This window comes from Microcaecilia unicolor, chromosome 7 (assembly GCF_901765095.1).
Source record: "Microcaecilia unicolor chromosome 7, aMicUni1.1, whole genome shotgun sequence".
NCBI lineage: Eukaryota > Metazoa > Chordata > Amphibia > Gymnophiona > Siphonopidae > Microcaecilia > Microcaecilia unicolor.
This window is the reverse complement of record NC_044037.1, coordinates 268637730-268660875: the sequence shown is the minus strand read 5'-3', so window position 1 is coordinate 268660875 and position 23146 is coordinate 268637730. Positions and strand designations below refer to the sequence as shown.

The following is a 23146-nucleotide window of genomic DNA, read 5'->3' as shown; positions in this document are numbered from 1 at the left end:
CCTCGGAGAATACCTGCTACAGGTAAGTATCTTCGCTTTCTCCGAGGACAAGCAGACCTATGTATTAAAAAGGGAGTATAAGTGTGATCAGAGAAAGTATAGACTGGGCAAATGGTTGACGCTATACTTAAAAATAAATAGAATTAGCGTGGTTCCAACAAAGGTGAGTCTTACCTTACTACTACTATTTAACATTTCTAGAGCGCTACAAAGTGTACGCAGTGCTGTACAAACACAGAAGAAAGACAGTCCCTGCTCAAAGAGCTTACAATCTAATAGACAAAAAGTAAAGCATTAAAATTTAAAATATTTAAGCAGTCAAGCACAAGAGAACAGTCACAGAAGGACAGAAGATGTTGAAGGGTGGTCAGTGTGAATAGGTGTAACTCTGGTTGGAGTTGTGGGAGAAGGTGATAGAAGAATAGAAATGGGTGAGGTAAAAGTAAAGAGTGGGTTGATAGGGAGGTTATATAAGACATGTCACTCTAGGGGTGGGTGGGTAGAGGGGTAGGGTGGGCGGGACTAAGTCTAAAGCAGGAGAAGGTATTCTCTGCAGCCTATCTGTGAGATGGAAAATGCTCTCTGAAGCTGCTGCTATAAGTTGTTAGTTTTCTCTCCCTGAAACCAATTTGTGTGTGTGTAATAGGAGGCAATGTGTTTACTTTTCTTTTTTTTTTTTTTTTTTGTGGATTGGAAACTGGCTGAAAGGAAACAGAGTAGGATTAATGTCAGTTATCCACATGGAAACAGGTCAGTAGTGGGTGCCTCAAAAGCCTGTACTGGGACTAACATTCATAAATTATCTCGAGATAGGAGTGACAAGTTAGATGATGAAATTGGCTAATATAAACAAATTCATTAAAATGGCAGAGGACTGTAAGGATTTGTAGAAGTATCTTTTGAGACTAGGAGACCGCATCAAGGGCACAATGATGCACGGGAGGGGGGAGGGACAAATAATCCCAAATGTAGATACAAAATGCTGTGTTTTTTGTTATGCATCGTTGCCCAAGACAATGATCCTTGGAGTTACTGTGGAAAATGTGTTGATATTTTCAGGCCCCTGTGCCAAAAAGGCAAAAATATATTCACAAAGGAAATGGAGAACAAAACGGAGAATATCATTATGCCTTTGTATGGGTTTGCGGTGCAACCAAATGTTGAGTTCTATGCACAGTTCTGGACACCCATTCTCAAAAATGAGACGAACTAGAAAAGGTACCGAGAAGGATGACAAAAAAATAAATGAGAACACTTATGAAAAAGGCTAAATAGCTTGCGGCTCTTCAACTTGAAGAAAAGATGACAGAGGGGAGGTATGATGATCTCATAAAATCACGAGTGGTGTGGAACAGTTAAATAGGGAAGGTTTGTTTAATTTTTTCAACAACACTAAAACAAAAGGATACTCTACAAAACCAATAACCCTGCAAACTGAAAACACTGAAGTACATAATTACGCTGTGGGTCTTTTCTCTGAGGATGTTGTCGAGGCAGTTAACGGTGGTAACCCAAAAAGGTTTTGGACATGTTCCTGGAGGCAAAGTGCATTAAAGAATTATTAGATAGAGAACCATTGCGTTTCCCTATAAATGAGCTGTGAGAAATAGGTTCTACTGTCTGAGATCTGCTAGGTAGTTTTGACCTGGATTGCCCACTGTCGGACAGCTGGGCTCAGTAGACCTTGGTCTGACTTGGTATGGCTTTTCTTTTTGTTTTCCCCCAAGACTCAGGTTATATGTAATGCTACTGCCATCATCGAGTTTTACTCCAGGTGTGGTTTTAGCAGGATGACATGTGTGGCAAAAAACAAAATACATTACTTAGCATTGACACCATGATCTCATCAGACTACAAAAGCACCTCCCATGTGTGCAGTATTCCCTCTGTGTTTCTTTGCAGACACAATGTGACACATTGTATAGGCTTTTCTTTGGCAGTGTCTTCCTTCTTGCCACCCTCCCATAGACCCAGCTTTGTGAAGTTTGACCAATCTTTCATTTTATCAAGTGTCTACTCATCTTGAACACAAGTCAGCTGGACCATCCAAGCACATCTGCACTGCCAGCCTGCCAAGTGGGAGCAATAGCATATAAGTTGACATATTTTAGGTACTTGAGAAGGATGTTAAGACTCTGGTTTACCAAAGACTTGACCCAAACTGTATCCTTTAAAAAAAAAAAAGTTATAGTTTTCACGTAATACAAGTAACAATTTGTACAGAAAAGCTAAGCCACAAAAGAAACATAATAAGGAAAATATCTGTACTTGTCCAGCAATGAAGAAAATCCAATGCTATCAGGGAGAGCTGAGGGGAAAAATTATGTGCGGGTACAAACGGAGATTATTTAATAAACTCCATCTAACAAGCAGACCCAACAACAAAGCCCATCACAGATAGCCCCTTGGTAACAAAAAAGAATGGTCAAATGAGATGGTTCTCAAAATAATCATAGTTTGCAGACTGGTATATTAAGGAAATTTTAAATGATGACATTCCTCAACTGCTGGTACCATTAGATCTTCCCTGGATATATTGGGAAACACTAGCATTTTTACTGTCATAAGTTTTGCTTCCCTCAATTCTTAAACTATAATTTAAACTGCTAGTCCCTAAAGGTCTAACCAAAGTTACATAAGACAGATCTTGTAAGCCAGCAACTCTCTTGGAGAATTCAGTGAATAAGTAGTAGAAAGTGATAGGAGTAAAGTGATACGAAAGTGTCCAACCCCCCCCCCCCCCCCCCCCCCCCACACACATTTCTCCTATTATTGTACATACGTCACTTTAAATGGTTCTGATCTTTAAACAAAATGTAGTATTAGACAAAGGGAACCTAAGCAAATTAATAATATGGTTTTAAATTATTTTAATTTATTTAAGGAGCAAAGTTATCCAACACCCTTATCACCCATGTGAAAAAGTAACTGTCTTCTAAACTTAATAACTGGTTGCACCACCTTTAGCAGTAATAATTACAACCAGAGATGTTTGCTGTAACTTAATATTAGTCTTTCACATTGCTGTTGAGGAATCTTAGCCAATTCTTCTGTGCAAAATGGTTTTAATTCAGACACATTCGTAGGTTTTTGTGCATGAACTCATTTCAGGTCCTGCCACAGCATCTCTATTGGGTTCAAGTTTGTTTATTGTCATGTCAGATCTTTGTTATTCGGAAGAATTGGGACATTTTTCATTTCCACCCTTCGTTTGAGAAACAGAATTTAAGGGTAGCTTTTTCAAGGGGGAAAAATTTGAGAGTACATAAGTCGGGCATACCCATTTCTTAAATGTCATCTTCTGATTTAGGTTATTGGAAGTGTGGCTTATGTAAAGTTTGTGGCATAATGAGAGAATGCCAACAGTTTGAAAATCCCCTTAATGGTGCATTCTTCCAACTTGGACAATATACGGATTGTCAATCAGATTTTGTTATATACGCTTTGCAATGCACATGTAAGAAATTATACATTAGCAAAACCATCAGAAAATTAAGTATAAGACTGAGTGAGCATCGCTCCTGCATTTTGAATCAGCATACAACAGCCCCAATGGTAGCACATTGTATATGTTTTAAACACACTTTTGAGGATTTTCAGTGTTGAGTGATTGAGTAGATGTTACCATCTATACGTGGGAGTGATAGAGAGAAGTCCTTAAAATGGAGTGAACAACATTGGATCGATAGGCTGAGATCAGTGGAACCCTTTGGATTGAATTCTACGATAGAATAGGCTATTTTTCTTTGATTTATTTTTTGTGTGTTTTTTCATCCCATGAGCCGATTCAGTGAAATATTTAGCATAATGTGACGTCATGTCTTGTTTGATTGGTGTGCAGATACATGGTGCCGCCAGAGACGTGCTGAGGTCAGCAGGGAATGAAAATGGCGACAGTTAAAGGTCCGTAAGGAGCGTGCCGGTATCCGATATCAAACCATAATCAAGTTTAGAAGAGTGAAATGGGATTTTATAATTTGTTCTTGTCATTTTGTAGCACTGCATCCCTGGAAGAAGCCTGAGGGTGAAACGGGCCCCGTTGGGAACAGATAAGTGCGTTGCATGCTACACACAAAATTTATGTTGATGATGATAAATATGTTTATATGACTATGAATTAAGTTAATAGTAAAAAATTTTGAAAGAGTTTTTGGCCGATGATCGATTGAGGTCTAGTGGATACAGCCTACGCTGAGCTTTAATTGAGCACTATGTAAGCGTTCCACGGTCCGGTCCATAGGGTGCTGTATTACCATGGACTTCTGAGGCCTTTTCCTTTTCATTCCTTTTTGTAAGATAATGCACTAGGTGGTTTGGTATTAGGTTTAGTATCCACTTTGGTTAGAGGTTTATTTTGTTTTCACACAGCCATTCGGATATAGAATTGCCTTTGTGTTTAGATCATTGCCTTGCTGCATAACCCAATTACACTTCAGCTCACGGCCATAACTCAATTACACTTCAGCTCATGGACATTTGATTGGGCATTCTCCTTAAGAATTTTCTGGTTCCTTCAATAATGGCAAACTTTCCAGGTCCTGAGTCAGCAAAGCATCCTTACACTATCACGCTCCCACTGTTTACTGTGGAATACTGTATTTGCTTTATGCCAAATATAATGGGGCCTGTGTTCTCCATTTTTAGCTGAAACTGAAACATCCAAAGCTGGATTTCAGGCCAAAACTGAAACTCAGTCACCCCTCTATTTCACATACCTTTATGGTGTCCCTGTGTGCATGCATTTTATAGTAAGGGAAGATCTTGCATTGCCTGCTAGCTATGGGAGCTGTCTAGCCAGTGCCACAACAGGAGCTTGGGTGTGGCTGTTCAATTTATTTTGATGTCCCCAAGAAGGGGGCCCAACATTTCTGGATGTAGACTCTTTTCTTGGTGATCTCAGCAGTACATCCTAGAGTTCTCAACTCTGTCTTTTGCAGGAGTACTTCCACATTAACGTTCAGGATACTCACAAACCATTTTTTGTGGTTTTGTGCTCTTAGTTCAAAGCTCTCTCGATGGCTGACAGTAGCCCCTCGGACCTTTACCAATGTAATGGTCGTAACAGTGGCGTTTCTTCACAAGGAAGGGATCAGATTACATCCCTCCTTTTCCGGTTGGCTGAAGCAGGAAGTCGAGGGCAACAGCTTGAATGGTCTTCTTCCTGGAGGGCCTCATCTTGGTGTAAATGTTGCCAGGAGTTACTTGAAACAAGCTCAGGGCCTTGAGTATCTGCAAATTCGATTGATGCCTATTTAGGGACAGTCTTCCTTCTACATGCCTGAGTGTGCAAACTTCAGTCCTGGCTCCAGTCCTGTGCACTGCCTGCTTCAAGAGCTTGGGACTGCCTGCAGTTGATCAGGTCCATGGCTGCGACTGTTGAGGTTGCTCCATGGGTGAGAGCCATATGGTGATATCTGCAGTGGGTTCTTCTGTCCCAGTGGTCCCTGCACACTCACTGGTTCAAAGATCATCTTCCCTAAAGTGGTCAGTTCTTCTGCATTCTTAGTGGGAGGGGGCCCCTCTTGGATCCACCAGATTAGATTGGGGTAATCATAAATGTTAGTCTCAGAGTCTGTGGAACCCGCTACTTGAACAGGGTGGTTCAGGAGCATTGGTCAGCCCAGGAGGCCAAGTGGTCCATAAATTATCTGACCTTACTTCAAGGTTGTTCAGTGCATGTGTTTTCTGACAGTGCCATGGCTGTAGCATATATCAGTAAACTGGTACCAGAAGTGCAAGTGTCTCCCTGGAGATGAAAGAGCTGGGTGCATGGGTGGAGTTACTTCTGCTGGCCAGTGTGGCGGGGATGGACAGTGTCCAGGCAGCTTTTCTTAGCTGACAAACCTGGGCGAGTGGGAGTTGTCTGGTGGGTGGCGTGCTGAGGAGTTTAGTGTTCAGCCTGATGGTGTCTCACCAGAATTCCAAATGCCCTCAGTTCTTCAGCTGGAAGAGAGCCTGAGTTGCAGGGGCTGAATGCTCTAGTACAGCCCTGGCACCTGGTCCGGCCCTGCATATTTTCCCCCATAGCCTCTGGTAGGTCAGGTGTACCATATTGGCTTTGCTGCCCCTAGGTAGTTCCTAGTGGGTCCTTCACTTCCCTTGTCGAGAGGGCCTGGGCTTCTTTTCCAAGGTCTAGTTCTCATGAAAGATACAGATCTCTTCTGTCTTATGAGCGTGGTCTTTGAAAAGCAGTGCCTAAGAAGCAAGGGGTTTTCTCCCATTGCCATGCTACTGAAGGCATGGAAATCTCCACATCTCTGGCCTGCATTGGGGTCTGGAGGGTCTTTTGAGGCATGGTTCGCTGGCCACGACATGTACCCCTGGGAATGTTGGATATTCCAGTCAACTTACCATTCTTACAAAGCAGTCTGGATCATAGATTGGCGCTTAATTCTCTCAAGGTCCAAGTGGCAGTACCTGCTTGCTTCGCAGTCGAAGATGGTGAGGGTCTCTGTCATGGCCCAAATGGATGTACTGCATTATTTGCAGTCAGTTGATTGCTCCCCACCCTCCTCGGGCAGTGATGCCCCAGTGGGATCTCTGATGTCAAAAATTCAAATAAAAAAAAGTCACAGAGCAAAACTAACATCATTTTCCCATGTCTTTCCATAAATTGAAACACAGCTTTAGCGTTCTGTATCAACCCTCTCATACTTAGTAGTGAAACATATTGAGTGCTACAAAACATTATAACCATTTTGAGTAAAGTTTTTCTGATTAGACAAAATGATTTTTAGTGCCAATGCAAGCAGAGTGTTGAATAATTGTTCTGAGATTTTGGAATATCAGTAGTCTGACTGCTGCAAAAGAATAACGTGATAGTGTGCCAGCAACCTTCCTACAAAACCAGCAAATCTAAATAATGGTTGAATCTAAGTAGTCTTATTTGCAAGGAGTCCAGATGGCCCTGTGGGCAACAAATTATGTACCTTTATCTTTCAAATACTAAATGGCACAGCTCCAGACTATATGGTACCATTAATAAACTTACCTCAAAGAAACACTAAATATGAGGCAAGAAACTATCTCAGTCTACACCTCCCAAACAGCAAAAAAGTGATCTACAGAACTGTCCACTCTGCAGACTTCACTTACTTAGGAACCAAATGGTGGAGCTCCTTACCACCCAAAATAAGAAATATGCAGGAATATACTAGATTCCGCAAAATCCTCAAATCGTTCCTTTTCAAACAGACCCTCACAATGAACAACCATAACTCAATTAATTATTACCTGAATTGGTTATTACTCTATTTACCATTAACTTTCTGTTTGCTTCATATACAATTTCTCATTCATAATAGATTTTCAAAATGTTAAACATCCATAGCTATCCCAGTATGTTTATGATATTGTATTGTAAAATTGGATTCTTATAACAAATTACTTTCTTATGCATTATTCATTGTTATGTATCCAATACTGTTTATTGTAAACCACATTGAACTCAAATTTGTTTGGGATAATGTGGGATATAAATGTTACATTTGTACCCCGCGCTTTCCCACTCATGGCAGGCTCAATGCGGCTTACATGGGGCAATGGAGGGTTAAGTGACTTGCACTGAGTCACAAGGAGCTGCCTGTGCCTGAAGTGGGAATCGAACTCAGTTCCCCAGGACCAAAGGCCACCACCCTAACCACTAGGCCACTCCTCCATATGTCTTGCAGTGCAAATCCCATACCATTTTTGTCACCTTTACAATCACCTGTGCTGTAATACTTGTATAATCTTCACAGGACCTTGATTTCTCTTACAAACTATTAATACCTTGAATAATATATTTACATTGTACTGGGGGGAAAATATATGTATTTTATTATACTCTTGATATTCATAAGAGTTATTTGTCTTGTCAGAAACTTACTTCATATTGAATATTATTCATATAATTTTATGAAATCTGAATAAAATCAACTCTAGGCTACAATTTACCACTCAATTAACATTCAATGAGTAACACAATTGGATATCCCTTCTCATGGCTTCTATTCCCTCAAGGGTATCCACTCTATTGGCTATCTTCGTTTCATCCACAAAAAGCCAAACATTTCCTTCTAACCCTTCAGCAGTATTGCTCACAAATATATTACTACTACTACTTATCATTTCTATAGCGCTACTAGACGTACGCAGCGCTAACAGTATCTGCCCCAGCACCGATCCCTGAGGCACTCCACTAATTACCTTCCTTTTCTCAGAGTGGATTCTGTTTACCACCACCCTCTGTTGCATGTCGGTCAACCAGTTTCCTATCCAGTTCACCACTTTGGGTCCAAAGTTCAGCCCTCTCAGCTTATTCACGAGTCTTCTGTGAGGGACAGTATCAAAGGCTTTGCTGAATTCCAAGTAAATTGTCTAGCGCACGTCCTTTATCCAGTTCTTTGGTCATCCAGTCAAAGAAGTCAATGAAATTCATTTGGCAAGATTTTCATATGGTAAAGCTATGTTGCTTCGGATCCTGTAACCTGTTGGCTTCTAGAAAGTTAACTATTCTTTTCATCAACTCCATTATTTTACCACCGATGTGAGACTTTCTGGCCTGTAGTTTCCCACTTGTTCCCCGTCTCCATTTTTGTGAAGAGGGACCACATCCGTTCATCTCCAATCCCATGGAACCTCTCCTGTTTAAATATCTGTTAAATCTTTGAGGTCCCACCAGTACTTCTGTGAGCTCCTTCAATATCCTGGGATGTATCCCATCTGGCCCATCAGATTCTCAAGCTGTTTATAAATGCTTTCCTCCTTGAACTGCACAATATCCATTCCATTGCCGGATATTCCTTCAACAGCCAACCACGGTCCTCCAGGATTTTCTTCTGTGAACACCGAAGAGAAGTAATTGTTAGCGCGTTGGATTTATCCTCATCACTCTCCACAAAGCCATTCTCAGTCTTCCTATCTTTTCTGCTTTCCACAATATATCTGAAAAGTCTTGTCACATCTCGTAACATCTTTAGCCATTTTTTTTCTTCCACCTATGCTAGACTTATTTCCCTCTTCTTTGAGTTTAAAATCTGGTAATCTTTTCTGTGATCCTCTCATTGCGTTCTTCTGTATTTCGTGAACGAAGCCTCTTTTGCCCTTATTTTTTTCAGACACATTTAGAGAACCATATAGGCTTCCTGTTTCTCTTGTTTTTGTTTACTTTCTTTGTGTAACAATAAATTGTGATATTTATAGTAGAGCTTTCAAGTTTTATTTTATTACTGTCCCGCCCATTGGAAGACCTAAGTGGCTTACAATCTACAACAGAATCAGAGGGGGAGAGAAAAAAGACAAATTAAACTCGGTCATGACTTCCAGAGTAGGTGGTAGATCTACAATAATTAATAGTGTCGGGGGGGGGGGGGGGGGGAAACAAATAAGGAACCGCTACAAGTATCTTCAGAGTACTCCCACTGTAACTGCCAAAAAAAGCATAAAGCCATTGGAATGCTGTAATAAAGAGGTGAGTCTTTTTACGTTTTTCCAAGGATGTCTGCAAACAAAGAGAAGTAGGAAGACTGTTCCAGAATTATAACCCCTGCACATCAAAAATAGCATGTCTAGTATACTCATGGATTATATCATGGTAACTAGGAATTACTCGTTGATTGAGTTGTGCAGATCAAAGTGTTCTCATCGGGCATTAAGGAATAAGCAGTATTTTATAAGTAGCATGAAGTGACTGGAAGCTAGTGGGCTTCCTTAACATATGGTGTGATGTGATCATATTTATGTGTATTGGAAATTAAAACGAATAGCAGTGTTTTGGATATTTTGTAAGTATTGAATGTCTTAATCCTAAGGCCATGATAAATGGCGTTACAACAATCTAATTTGAGATAATCAGTGAATGAATCAGTATATTTATCGCTGCAGGAAAAATCAAAGAACGAATAGAGCAAATAAGCCTGAATGTGTAGAAATATCGTTTAACAACCTTGAGGTATTTGTGGAAGAAATGAAAGGTGTGAATCTATAAGTACTCCAACGATACAGTCAGTGTCTGCCCCGGGCACAGGAATATTGGCAATGGATGTTAGTATAGGTAAAGTAGGGCCTAGCTTGTTTTGGAAGAGTACTGCTTTAGACTAGTTTGGGTTGAGTATTTGTGATCCTTAAACCAGTCAGAAATCTGAACTAATTTACAGTTAGTAGTAGTTTCAGCAAGAGAACAGGTATCTAAAGGGATGAGTATGTGAATATCTGTATAAACATATGTGGACTGTGTTAAAGTTAATAGAGGAGGCAGAAGGATATGTCTGAGACAGTATTGACCCTTGTGGGATGTCAGAACCATGACTAAAAGGGACAGAGAGAGTATTATTGTAAAGTGCTATGTAATGATGAACGATATATGTAAGAAGCAACACCTAATAAAGTAGTCTCGGTGCTGTGATATTTTCGAAAGGCTGTTTGATTAGGATGTAGAACTTGTGTTTTAGTGACAAAATCAACTAATTGTGTGTGTACTAAGGATTCTAAAATCTTGGCGGTAAATGGAAGATTAGCTACAGAACGATAGTTGTTGAGGTCCGTAAGTTAGTTAGCGTCTTTAATTGTAGGCTGTAGAATACCTGATTTCCAATAGTCTGGTACCAAACCAGTCGTGAGACTGAGGCAGATCATGGCGTTAATAAAGGGATGCAAGGAACCTAAAGAGCAATTAAAACACCAGTTGGGACTGGGTCATCCAATGAAGTTGTAGTACAGAGCTGCATAATAACTTCGCTAAGCTCTGAAGAAGATGGTTTATAAAACTGAGTCATGGTGCTGCATAAGACAATGAGGGTTGCTGGAAGATGACTGAACAATGGGTGTAAAAATGGTTGAGGTCCGGTTCCTTGGAGAAAACTACAACGTAAAGTAGTAATTTTGTTCACCAAGTGTAACGATAACGATTGAGCAAAGGGTAACTGCTCCAGAGCAGTAGTGGTGTGGAGAAATGTAGTTAACAATTTCAAGGTTTTATAGAGAATAGAGTTATTAGGTGCATTTGTAATTTTAGTGGAGAAATATTTCCTTTTAGCTGTTTGTATAGCCGACTTGTATGAGTGAGCAGTATTTTTGAAGATAGAACGGCTAGTAGTGGATGGATGGCGATGCCATCTCCGTTCTGCTTAGTGGAATTGCCGTGTAAGTGAGTGTAAATCTTTTGTAAATCAATGACTTTGTACCTTACACTGCCCTGGAAGTTGACATATTTGCAGTGGGGCAACAGTGTCAAATGCTGTATGTAGCTAAGTATTCCATATAGAAATTTGTTCAGTAAGGGAATGAGTGGAAAAGGAATTAAGGTCAAGGTTGGAATGCATAAGGAGAGAGTTTGAGGTAATGGTTGATAGATCTCTATAAGAGTTGCTCAGGGCTACAGGTAAACTGTGAGGAATATTAGAGTGGAACACTAGTGGTCAAACCATGATACAGCAAGGACCAAATTTACACAAAATGAATAATAAAAAGCAGGGATGGATAAAACAAGATCCAATTTATGCCCACTACAGAGGGTGGGACCCTTGTGTTGTGTCAGTTCATGGTCTAGTAGAAACATTGAAAAGTCTTTTGAAAAGGAAGAAAAAGGTTCATCAAATTGAACATTAGTCTCCCAAGATTACTGGATTAGAAGAATTCAAGCAAAAGTGGAGGAGTTTGCATGATGACAGTGAATGGGGGAGGGGTGATAGACTAGAAGAAAGTCTAAAGGAGGAGTGCCATGAAGTTGGAATTTAAGTGATTCTAATGTCAGATGTGATAGTCAAGGAGTAAATTACTGCAGTTCCACTACCGTGATGACTGTTGTGGTAACAGACAAAGTATAACCTGGGGGGACTGCCTGATTCAAGTAAGCAGCATCAATGTCAGTGGGCCAGGTCTCTGTGAGAAAAAGAAGTTCAAAAGAGTGGGAGAGAATTAAGTTGTATAGGAGAGCATGCTTATGTGGGACTGACCGGCAATTCAGTAGACCAACTAAAAGACTATGTGGACTAGAATGAGGGATCAGGAGATAAGAAGAAAGAGGAATTGTAGTGAGATAACGTACTTGTCTTTGGAAAGGAGGAGAATAGTTGGACAGATTACTGGGATAGGGTGTGCTAGACACATGACACTTACAAGTATACTCAAAAAGAGGAGCATAATGAAGACAGTGCAGATAGCAAACGCTTCAAAAGATAGTGAATATAGTATGCGTTCTCAGGAGGTGTGCAAAGGAGCATGACGGTGCATGCACACAATGCGGCATGCGCCAATAGTAGATATAGGCAGTAACGTGTGAATGACAACTCCTAATGGACAGAACTTCTGGTGGTGCTTCTGCCACATTCGTTGTGGCAGGGAAACAGACAAAGCAGACAGCAGACTTGAAAGACACAGGAGCACACAGAGACAATTTCAGTATTAAGAGCAAGCAAAGAGAACTATATGCCGATAATAGATATAGGCACTAACATGTGAGTGACAACTCCTAATGGGTGAGACTTCTGGTGGCGCTCCCGCAGCATTCGCAGCAGAAGGGAGGCAGGCAAAGCAGACCTGAAAGCCAAAGGAGCACACAGGTACAATTTCAGTATTAACATGCAAAGAGAACTTTGCGCCGCTAGTAGATAGTAGATGTAGGCTCTAGCGGGCGAGTGACAACTCCTAATGGGCAGGACTTCTGTTGACGCTCCTGCTACATTCGCAGGGAGGAAAGCAAAGCGCCACCAGAAGTCCCGCCCATTAGGAGTTGTCACACGTTAGTGCCTATATCTACTAGCTTTCGGCTTGGACCACTGATTTTTCCACTTCCATCCCATTGGTTCCTTCTTCAGGTATTTCCCCATTTTACCAAAATCAGTACGTCTGAAATCCAGTACTTGAGTTTTGTGTGTCGTCACTCCACCTTTACCCTTTTATCAAACCACATTGTGTGATGATCACTGTTACCTGGGTGGGCACTGGCATGGATATTGGAAACACTCCATTTATGAGCACTAGATCCAGCGTTGACCCTTCTCTAGTGGGTTCCGTCACCATTTGTCTGAGCAAGACATTTTGACAGGTGTCCACAGTCTCCCTACTTTTTTCTAATTCTGCCGACGGGGCGTTCCAGTCCCCATCAGGCAAGTTGAAATCTCCCAAAAGTAGCACCTCTCCTTTCATACAAACTTTTGAATATCTTCTATTAGATCCTTGTGCAGCTTCTCCATTTGTGCCAGAGGTCTGTAGATAACACCCATGTGGATACAGATTCCATCTTCTCTTTCCGGGATAATTCATAAAGCTTGTTCCTTTCCCCAAGTTCCCTGCATTTCAGCCTCTCTGATACTGTTTTTCACAGTGCCACTCCTCCACCTCTTCTGCTCTCCCTATCCTTCCTAAAAAGATTATAGCCTAGTATGGTAACGTCCTATTCATGGAAATCATAGAACCACATCTCTGTAATAGCAATAGTATCCAAGTTTTCTTCAAACATCAGTGTTTGCAGATCTTGAACTTTTTTACTAAAGACTATGATCATTTGTTTTCATTGCTTTCCACGTGCTAAGTGGGTGGTTTTCTATATTGTCCTTTTCCTCGGCCATCATGTTTGTTCTAGGGTGACTTTCTAAATTCCCTTGTATCCTTTTGTCACCCCCACCCTTTAGTTTAAATGTCTAGAAACATACCTTCTGAATTTGTCCCCAAGGATCATTTTACCTGTCACACAAAGATGTAGCCCATCATTACAGTACAGTCTGTTAGTTTTCCATGTATTATCCCATCCTCCTAAGTATCTAAAACCTTCTTCTTTACACCAAGATTCAAGTCACATATTGAATTCTATTGTTTTATGTAGTTTTTCTTCTCCCTTCCCACATGTTGGAATTACTTCAAAAAACGCCGCGGTCCAAACCAAAGACTTCAGTCCCTCCCCAAGCTTCTGGAACGCTCTCTGTTCTGTAAACTTGCTATTGTTGGCCAGGTCATTTGTCCCCAGATAGATTACAACATCAATATTAGAATCCTTGCTCTCTTCTCGGATAACGTTCAATATTTGGTCAATACTAATGGTAGCTGAGGATTCTGGAAGGCATTTCACTAGGTTGGAACCTTTGAACTGTGTTCCTAAATTAATTCATCTGATAATGGAGTCTCCTATTGTGACAAAACAGTGGGTTTTAAGCCTGTAAAACTGTATTATTTCTTGAATTGTATTTCTCTAGTTTTGTCAGCAGGTGGTGCATGTTTGTTTTAAGTTGTTACCAAGAAATGACTGTTCCCTCCTTATTATTAACTCAGATAATAGGTAACCTGCAGTGATGTGGTGACTATTTTTTAAAACTTGTTGTTCTGGGCTCTGATTGTCCCAGGAACTCAAAATTCAGCTAGAATGTACTGGCTTTTTCTCCAGTCTTAGCCAGGGAGAAAAGAGAGAAGGATCTTTTTGCTGAGGCCCTGTGAACAGTTATGTTTGATAAACTGAGCAGCTATAAGCCCTGATCTCCCCAGGTACTGTTTGATCCATATTTCAGTTACCTGTTACTGTTTGCACCTTTGTTGATTCTAATATTTTCATGACAATAAACATTTTTAGTTTGTTCTTGTCTGGACTGACTAAGAATCCTGGTGGTTTGTGTGTTGGGTCTGTGAGTACTTCCTAGGAACTGTGTGTCCACTGGGAGTGTGGCCCCCAGTAACCTAGAAATTACTGGGGATAATTTGAGAGCGGGAGACTAGCCCAGAAGCACTTAGGACCCAGTCGGTGGGAGGAGGGTGCTAGTGTTGAGCACAAGCAGCAGGTGCATGTGGTCCTGAGCTGTTCTGGGGATAGACTCTCTAAGTAGCTGCGGGGTAGCCCCATGTGGGTGGCTAGGCATTTCGTGACACCTATCCTATATAATAATTTGCTCTATGAACGTTCCATGAGGCTGCCTGCGACCATGCCTCGCTTCTGATTGGCTGTGGCAGGCAGCTTCATCGAACGTTCATGGAAAAGGAAAAGAAAGGACTGCCGCCCTCCTGAAATCGCCAACCTCCCTACCCCCCCCCCCCCTTCCTCCTCCTCCTCCTGGGGTCCCGGCGGCAGCAGTGAAGGGCGAACAGGCTCGCCGAGTCTGCTGCCTTCCCTTCTCTTCGCTGTCAGCTCTGACTCTGGTCCCGCCCTTGCGGAAACAGGAAATGAGGGCGGGACCAGAGTCAGAGCTGACAGAGAAGGGAAGGCAGCAGACTCGACAAGCCTGCTCCATCTTCACTGCTGCCGCTGGGACTCTGATAAGAGGGGGGGAGGGGAGGGTAGCAGAGGGGGGTTGGCGATTTTGGAGAGGGGGCGACATGCACGTAGGGGGATGGGCGGGGCCAGTGTTGGGGAGGGGAAGCATCGCAAGGACGTATGTGAGACTGAAGGGGGGTCTGGAACTCGGGGAAGGAAGGAGGGGGGCATGGAACTCAGAGGGGGAAGGGAGGGAGGGGGGTCTGGAACTCTGAGGCGGAAGGGAGGGAGGGGGGTCTGGAACTCGAGGGAGGTAGAGGGGGTCTGGAACTCGGATGGGGAAGGAAAAGAGGGAGGGAGTCTGGAACTCGGAGGGGTGATGGGGGAGGGAGGGGGGACTGGAACTCGCAGGACGGACAGAGGGAAGGAGAGTGATAGAGAGAGGGAGGGGGGCCCTGGAACTCAGAGGAGAGGGGAGGGCCTGGAACTCAGAGGGGGAGGGGAATGCATCACCTGTTAAAAAACAAAGCACAATCAGGCCCATACAGAACACCTGGAAACTTATGCACAAAGTGGTGAGTTGCAGGGGAGTGGGAGAGGGGAGAGGACGGCATGGAAATCGGAGGGGAGGAAAGGGGGCCGTGGGACTTGGAGGGGACAGAGGGAGAGAGCAGGGGGGGGGGGGGGATAACCTTGCTAGCGCCTGTTTCATTCCAGACAGAAACAGGCCTTTTTTACTAGTCAATTAGAATTTTCTGCTTTGCACCAATCTGTCATTGTTTGGGGGATGTTTTTTGGATTGTGCTACTTTCCTTGCCTCTGGTTCCACCTCAGCACTTCTTTTCTCAGCAACATACTGATCTGGTGCAGCAAAGGAATTATGCAGGGGCAAAGACTGGGAGGTTGAATGCTTCTGAGCATAATGTGACCCATCTATTCCTCTGTTGCTTCATTCTCTGTGGCAATGGTGGTGATAAATTGGGAATTGAGTAATCCTGGATTCTTAATTGTAGCCAATTCCTTCTTGAGGTTGTTCATCTCATCTTTCATATCAGATATTTGGAGACAGATAGGGCAAGCTCTGATGTTCCAGATGGTTTGCCTTAGGATTAAAGCAAAACGTGTTTCAATGTGTTTTGGTATGAATCGTATTTAACTATAATAGCTTTGAGCACAGAGTGGTATTCCTGACAACACCGATGCATAAATGCTCCGTTATGTGTGACCCAGATCTTACTTTCTAACCAGCAGTTACTGTGGTCAAAGAAGGAAATTTTTGTAACCTTTTTAAAATGTAATGTGTGAGAATAGCTTTCTTTGAAGGGTAATGGTTAAAATCAAGCTAATGCAATATCAGTAAAGAATAGAAATCTCTCTTAGATTTACCTATGTTATGTGAAATAGAATTTGTTTTGCGAGTCCTCCCCTTTAGCAGTTTGAGGGCCTTCAACAGGTTCAGTTTTATGTTAAATGGTAGTCTACTTTTCTAATCTCTAGATTAATCTTGAATGTTCTACAATGCAGTGGATCAATCTTACAGTAGGAAAATTTTTTGAATCTGTTTATTTTTGTAGCAAAAATCCCCATCCACACACAAATTTTGTAATGTGGTTTTGTTTCGGAAATTCTTATAAGTGTAGTCCATACTATTTGTTTTATCTCAAAAGATATATATTTCCCTGCTAAATAATGTCCTTTTTTCCTACAGATAATTTCTCCAACTGCATTGTTCTTGGCTGCTAAAGTGGAAGAACAACCACGAAAACTTGAACATGTCATCAAAGTGACTCATGCCTGTCTTTATCCTCAAGAGCCACAGCTAGATACAAAGAGCGATGTATGTTAAGTGAGGTTTTTGTGGAGATTTGCTGTTATATTTGAAATTTATAGCATGGAAGCAGTTGTACAAATTTTCATCCATGTTGACTGTGGCATTCTTACATTTGTCTTCAGTCTATGCACTCCAACTTAATTTTAATGCCACCATTAAGATAAAAGTAAAGTCACATGTCAGTGTTCCATCATGGATCTATCTTGTCAGTAGATGCTCTTACAAAGGGCCCCATTTACTAGGCTTCGCTAGAGGCGTGCTAGCGTTTTTAGCACACTCTAACCATGTAGATGCTCATAATATTCCTATGGGTGTCTACATAGTTAGCACACGCTAAAAACGCTAGCGCACCTTAGTAAACAGGGCCTAAAGCTTGTGAAACTGAGTAGAATGTTTGTTTTTAAGAGTTATTTCCCTATTTAGTTTGTAGCATATTCAGGATTAACATAAGGGGGAAACTTTAGGCATAAATTGGGCTTCTGTAAAGTCCATTTCTTTTTGCATTTTATGTTCAAGCTGTGTATTAAATAACTGCTTTACTAATCTGACTGATATTAGTACATGTAGCTTATATTGTAAAACTGTAGCTTACCGCATATTGTAAACTGTTTTAAATTTAAAATCTAGGTAACTTTTAGTTTAACTTAGAGAGTTCATTAGCAAAGGCAGTGTGATATTGTATTTTATTTAAAGTTTGCTTAAATGTGTGCTTTATTTGATATAATATAGTATGCCATTTGTATTTTACATTTTTTTCAACAATTGCTGATTCAGAATGGCTCACGATATGTGTGAAGTTACTGTAGGTCCAGATTTACCCATCTTCCCTCTTAATGTATCAAATATAGCATCAAAATTATAAACAATTAAACACAGGCATCATAAAATACCATAATTGACCAATTTTGTTCACCTACCCCATTCTCTTTATATCTTTTTCTAAACAGTTACATTTTTGGGTAGATATCCTCTCTTTAAGCACCAAAATCTGTAGTGTAACAAATGAGCTACATTTTTTAAGGAGAGGGAAGAAGAGGTAATCACATTGCATTAAGCTGATGAAGAAAAATCCATGATTTTGGTTCTGGAAAGCAAAACTGTGAAACGATCAAAAATATTTTTATTTTCCAGGCATATCTTCAGCAGGCACAAGAACTAGTTATACTTGAAACTATAATGCTACAAACTTTAGGTAAGTGAGTAATTTTCTGAACTTAGGTAGCTGAGTATGAATGCACATTCGTTATCAAGGCAAATTATGAAAAGAACTTGTATTTGGGTTAGGGAGCCAGGTTGTATTACTATAAGAGGCCAAATGAAGGAGGGGAGGGAAAAGTTGCTTTGTTCTTGGCGCACAGGCCGACATTCTATTCCTTGGTAGCGCGGGTGTACCCATGCCCCGTGCCAGAGCCTGGAATCCAGATCCCAGCACTGCCCAAAGGAATATTAAAACATCTTGCAGCATGTCTTGTCTCCCCCTCCCCCAGCAAAAGGGTTCTAGGAGTGGGTCCACTCAATGCTGGAACTACACTAAGTTCAAAATGGCGCCTGTGACCCCTAGCAGTAGTTCTGTGGTAATAGTGTTGGGGGCCATCTTAAGTTCAAACTCCACTGACTACCAGTACATTTTAGGGCTATATTTAAAACTGTGTCTATGATCTAAAAGGCCCTTAATGCAAATAGGCCAGATGGAGTACTTGAACAGGATCTCCCTCTCTGCACCTCCAAGATGGTTAAGATCCTCCCAAGAAATATCTCTAACCATGCCTTCTCCAAATAAAGTCACATGATGTGACACCACTGAGCTGTCTATTAAGACATTTTAATGTGTGTTGTATTGATATTGGAAGTAAAATATTATGTTAGTATGTACTTCTGTTTGAATGTTTTTTTACTGCTGTAATTGCGTATGCCCAGTTTATTCTTGCTGTTCACTCCCTTGGGTGAATCCAAATACTGTAAATAGAATATGGCAGAATGACCCCTAGCAATAATTTTGTGAGACTACATGTAGGGTTCATAGATGCCATTTTGAACCCAGCACAGCTCCCACCCTGGCCTGCTATACAAGGGAAGCCCTGTTCTGAGTCATGGGAGGATGTTAGATAGTGGGGAAATGGTTAGAGGGCATGGTGTTGGGTAGGGGGATCTGATTGTGGGGAGGGGGCCTTGTGTTGGAGGCTGTCGGTGGGGTGGCTGGGGGGCTGCTAATAGCATGACTGCACTTAACGCCACCCATTGCCTGCTTGAATGCTGCCCTTATCTATGCTAAGTGGCAAGTTACCACACTGACTGGTTTTGGCTTGCAGTAGCCATTGGTACAAGTTTGTGTGCTAATGGCTGCTGCATGCTAATACTTTGATGCCTAGCAGGATTTAGTAAACATGCCCCTCAATGCACATTAACTTGTGAATTATTACACATGAAGTTCATTTGCACTCATTAAAACAGTGTGTGAAACACACACTTGTATTTGGAGCACTGCATGCGTAAATGCTAAGCTTTTCTGAATTTATATATTTTCATGTTTGAATCGATTCATAGATTCTAAACTGCTTTCCTAACCTCTGTGTGTGTGTGTCTCTCTCTCTATCTTCCTTGATAATCTCTGACATTACCCCCATCTTTCCTATACAGGAGAGGAAAAAAAACCCTTCCTTTATAAGTTGCTTTATTTCTGTGAAGCACTTTGACACTGTGTTATGGATTATTGGCATCTGTTACTTGACAAGCTGGTCACTCATGATTTGATGGTTATGTGTTATGCCTGTAGTAAACAGCATTGTTTTTGTTGAGCAAGGACTTAAGTGTTTCAGAGAATATTTAAATAAAGCAGAGTTGTGATTGAAATCTGGGCAAGTCTCTTGGGCTACCTTTGTGCTGTTTCCGATGTTGCTAAAGTCAGCAGGGATTCATGTTAGAAAAAAAAAGAGATTCTTGCACTTTGCAGTAAGCCTGATAATGTAATGACGGAGGAGCAGCCAGCCTAAACCCCAGAATAAAGGAGTATGTGTACTGCATTTCTGAGATGAGATGACACTCTTTGGCTACCTTTTTCAAAATATGATACAGATGATGACATTCACCTAATGTATAAGTTTGGGCTCTGATTTTTTCTGTGTGCACAGTGGATGGGAATCAAGTCCTAAATAAAAGTGACTTAAATGAAATGGTTCCATTTGAATTATTTTTTGCTCAAGTGTATAAACCAGGGGTTCTTAACCAGTGGTGGAGGTGTGGAAATAAATCAGATGAAGAGAGAGAGGTCTTGAAATCTGAAGCAATTTATTGAAACTTTTTAGACACTGTGGAGGCAGTTATTAGGACAGTTTTCAAAGGAATTTGCTCAGGTAATTTAATAGCTGGGTAAATTCCTGAGGCTGAATACTTAGTGCATTACTCAACATTAGGTACAATTTATGTGGCATTGTAGCTTTAGCAGTGATGACTTTGGTATAACTGTGCAGTACTGTAATTTTAGCAATATGTGACCATGTCTGGGAAAAACATGACTAAAGTAGCGGATCCAGAATGTTGAGAGTGGCTGATATTTCATGTCATGGGTCCATAATCACTGTGAAAAAGTAACACTTTAACCTCTAACTTCATTTTTTCACACAAAAGGATGGTGTTTGGCTCGTTGTATTACAACTTGTTTGCTCAAACAGAATTTATCAGAACCTCTTTTTGTTTGCTTCTGGTGACTTTAGGAAAGGGGATGGAGTGGGATTTAATATACCGTCTTTCTGTGGTTACAATCAAAGCAGTTTACTTATTATATACAGGTACCTATTTTTTACCTGGGTCAATGGAAGATTAAGTGACTTGCCCAGATTCAGAGAGAGCTGCATTGGGAATTGAACCCAATTCTCCTGGTTCTCAGGCTGCTGCGCTAACCATTAAACTAATCCTCCTCCACTCTGGTCACCTTTTCACAGAGATGGTCACACACGTTAGCAGTTAGTGCTGTTAGTGGCTAACAGTGATCTATGTAGCTGTCAGTTCCTAATGGACGTGGTTTAGGAAGGGAGTATGAGAGTTTCATTGATCAGTTAAATGGGTGTGGGAACCAAAAAAGGTTAAGAACCCCAGATACAAGCAAGCTATGAACAATTAGGCATGAAAATTTTGACAATTATTGAATCAATTATACTAAATTTCATTTGAAAAATATATGCAGCGCACAATGTTTGACTAGTTTAGAAGTAACATCAGGAGACCCTGTGCTTGTATTTCTCAAACACAATGGTTCTTAGCCTAGTCCTTGGTAGCTACCTAGCCAGTCCAGCTTTTAGGCTATTCAGAGTTAATATATATGAGATACGTTTTGAATATAGGAGAGGCTATTCATTTGTTAATTTTAGAACATCAAGAGCTTTCAACAACCCAACACCTTAAGACGTTTCATCTCGGGGTATCCCAATTCAAACCTCAATAGTGACTCCTTTCACACAGGAACCTCACCCTGTGATTCACTGAAATAGTGATCGGTCAATTTTTACACTTTATTCTTACAAACGATTTAAATATTTTTTAATATATATAAAAGTTACTTAGCTTTGCTTCAGATGATTTGCTGAACCCTCTAAGGGTAGTTTCCGATGAAGGGACCCTGTCAGAATAGGAGCCTACTACAGTTAAAAACTGAGGAGGATGTTAAGAACTTTTTAAAATTACAATATTCATCTGTCTTAATGCATAATTGCTTGGTGTTTTCTCAACACCTTCCTGAAGGTACACTTAGTCAATCAGGTTTTCAATATTGTCACATTGAATAGTCATGAGAGAGATTTGTATACAGGGGGTTTCCAATGTATGCCAAATAATATACATATTCATTATGGTAATCTCGAAAACCCAGTGGGCTTAGATGTACCCCGAGGAGAGGATTGGGAGATGCCGACTTAAAAATCAGTGGTTTCTGGACCTCTCCAAGGGGATCCCTAGCTAATTAGTTTTTTGGGGGGATATCCGCAATGAATATACATGAGAGAAATGCACATGCCGTGGGGGCATGTAATCTATCTCAATATTTATTGTTGATATCCTGAAAACCTGACTGGTGGGGATTCCCTTGGACTGGTTTTGGAACTAACAGTTAAACCTTCAGCAGTCCACCGCAGGGTCATCTTTCTTGCAGATTCACTATTAAAAATTGATGAAATGGTATTTGATACAGTGCTTTTTTTTTTTTTTTCAAATGTTTTTTTAGGTTTTGAGATCACCATTGAACATCCTCATACAGATGTGGTGAAATGTACCCAGTTAGTGAGAGGTCAGTGATTATTTTTTTTCCAGTCTGTTGTATTTCCTTCATACTTAGGATGCCTATTCAGTGAGAAAGAACTTAAAGCTTGCCTGAAAAATCCTAGGAGCCAGGTGAATTGGCTGTCTAAAGTTTGGAGATGCAAAAATATTTTAAAAACTAATGATGGTGTAAAATAATGGAAAAAATTGCCAAACAAAATGAAAACAGCAATGAAGAGTAAAAATGTAAGTCTAAGAAAAAAGGAGAGAAGTTTTTTTTTTCTGGCTCCTAAAGATTTTTGACTTACACCTAATTTTTATAAATATATTACCACTTTTGGCTTAGTGGACAATTTTCAAATAGTCCACATAGTTGCAAAGAACATGAGCACGTTTGCCACACTTTGTAGCTAATTTTTTAGGGTAGTTTTCTCTTTGGGGATTATCTAAAGTAGAGGAGTGTGGGATTATCTAAAAAAAAGCTATATACTTTTCATCTGTGAATAAAAGGTTTTGAGAATTTGGGCTCAATAGCTAGGAAGACATATTCTTAGTGCTGACCCTTAAATATGTCAGAAATCTCATAGTCATGCCAGTGATGTACAGAATTTGCTGTTGGTTTCATATACCAAATTTGAAAGGGTTTTTAACTTGAATGACCATATATAGTCATGGGTCTGAAGATAAGGAGAATCACCCAGTCAAATAAGTGAGCACTGAATCATGGAACATGCATCAACACAGAACAGACGGAAGGTTCTAAAAGCAAAAGCCTTTTTCTCCCATGCATGAGTTCTTGTCCACAGTGCCCTTTGGATGGTTTCTTTATGCAGCTGCTCAATACTTGGAAGAAAAATCTTTTTCAGTGAGGACAAGTAGTATATGAGATCCTCATTAATGGGTGGCTTCATTTG

The 23146-nt window shown here is 40.8% G+C and overlaps 1 protein-coding gene across 5 annotated transcripts in view; it reads left to right on the top strand.

Moving 5' to 3' along the window:
• Positions 1–23146, top strand: part of CCNT2 (cyclin T2) — a 96889-nt gene that overhangs the window by 13383 nt on the left and 60360 nt on the right. For 2 of the 5 annotated variants that reach the window (XM_030210907.1, XM_030210909.1), the window contains exons 2-6: positions 3842–3903; positions 3998–4053; positions 16863–16991; positions 18117–18177; positions 22198–22260. In XM_030210907.1, the coding sequence (XP_030066767.1) occupies positions 18162–18177; positions 22198–22260 (79 nt within the window). In that variant the 5' untranslated portion in view covers positions 3842–3903; positions 3998–4053; positions 16863–16991; positions 18117–18161. Of the gene's footprint in view, positions 1–3841; positions 3904–3997; positions 4054–16862; positions 16992–18116; positions 18178–22197; positions 22261–23146 lie in introns of those variants that run through there. The other 3 variants (XM_030210905.1, XM_030210906.1, XM_030210910.1) reach the window with 2 other exon arrangements.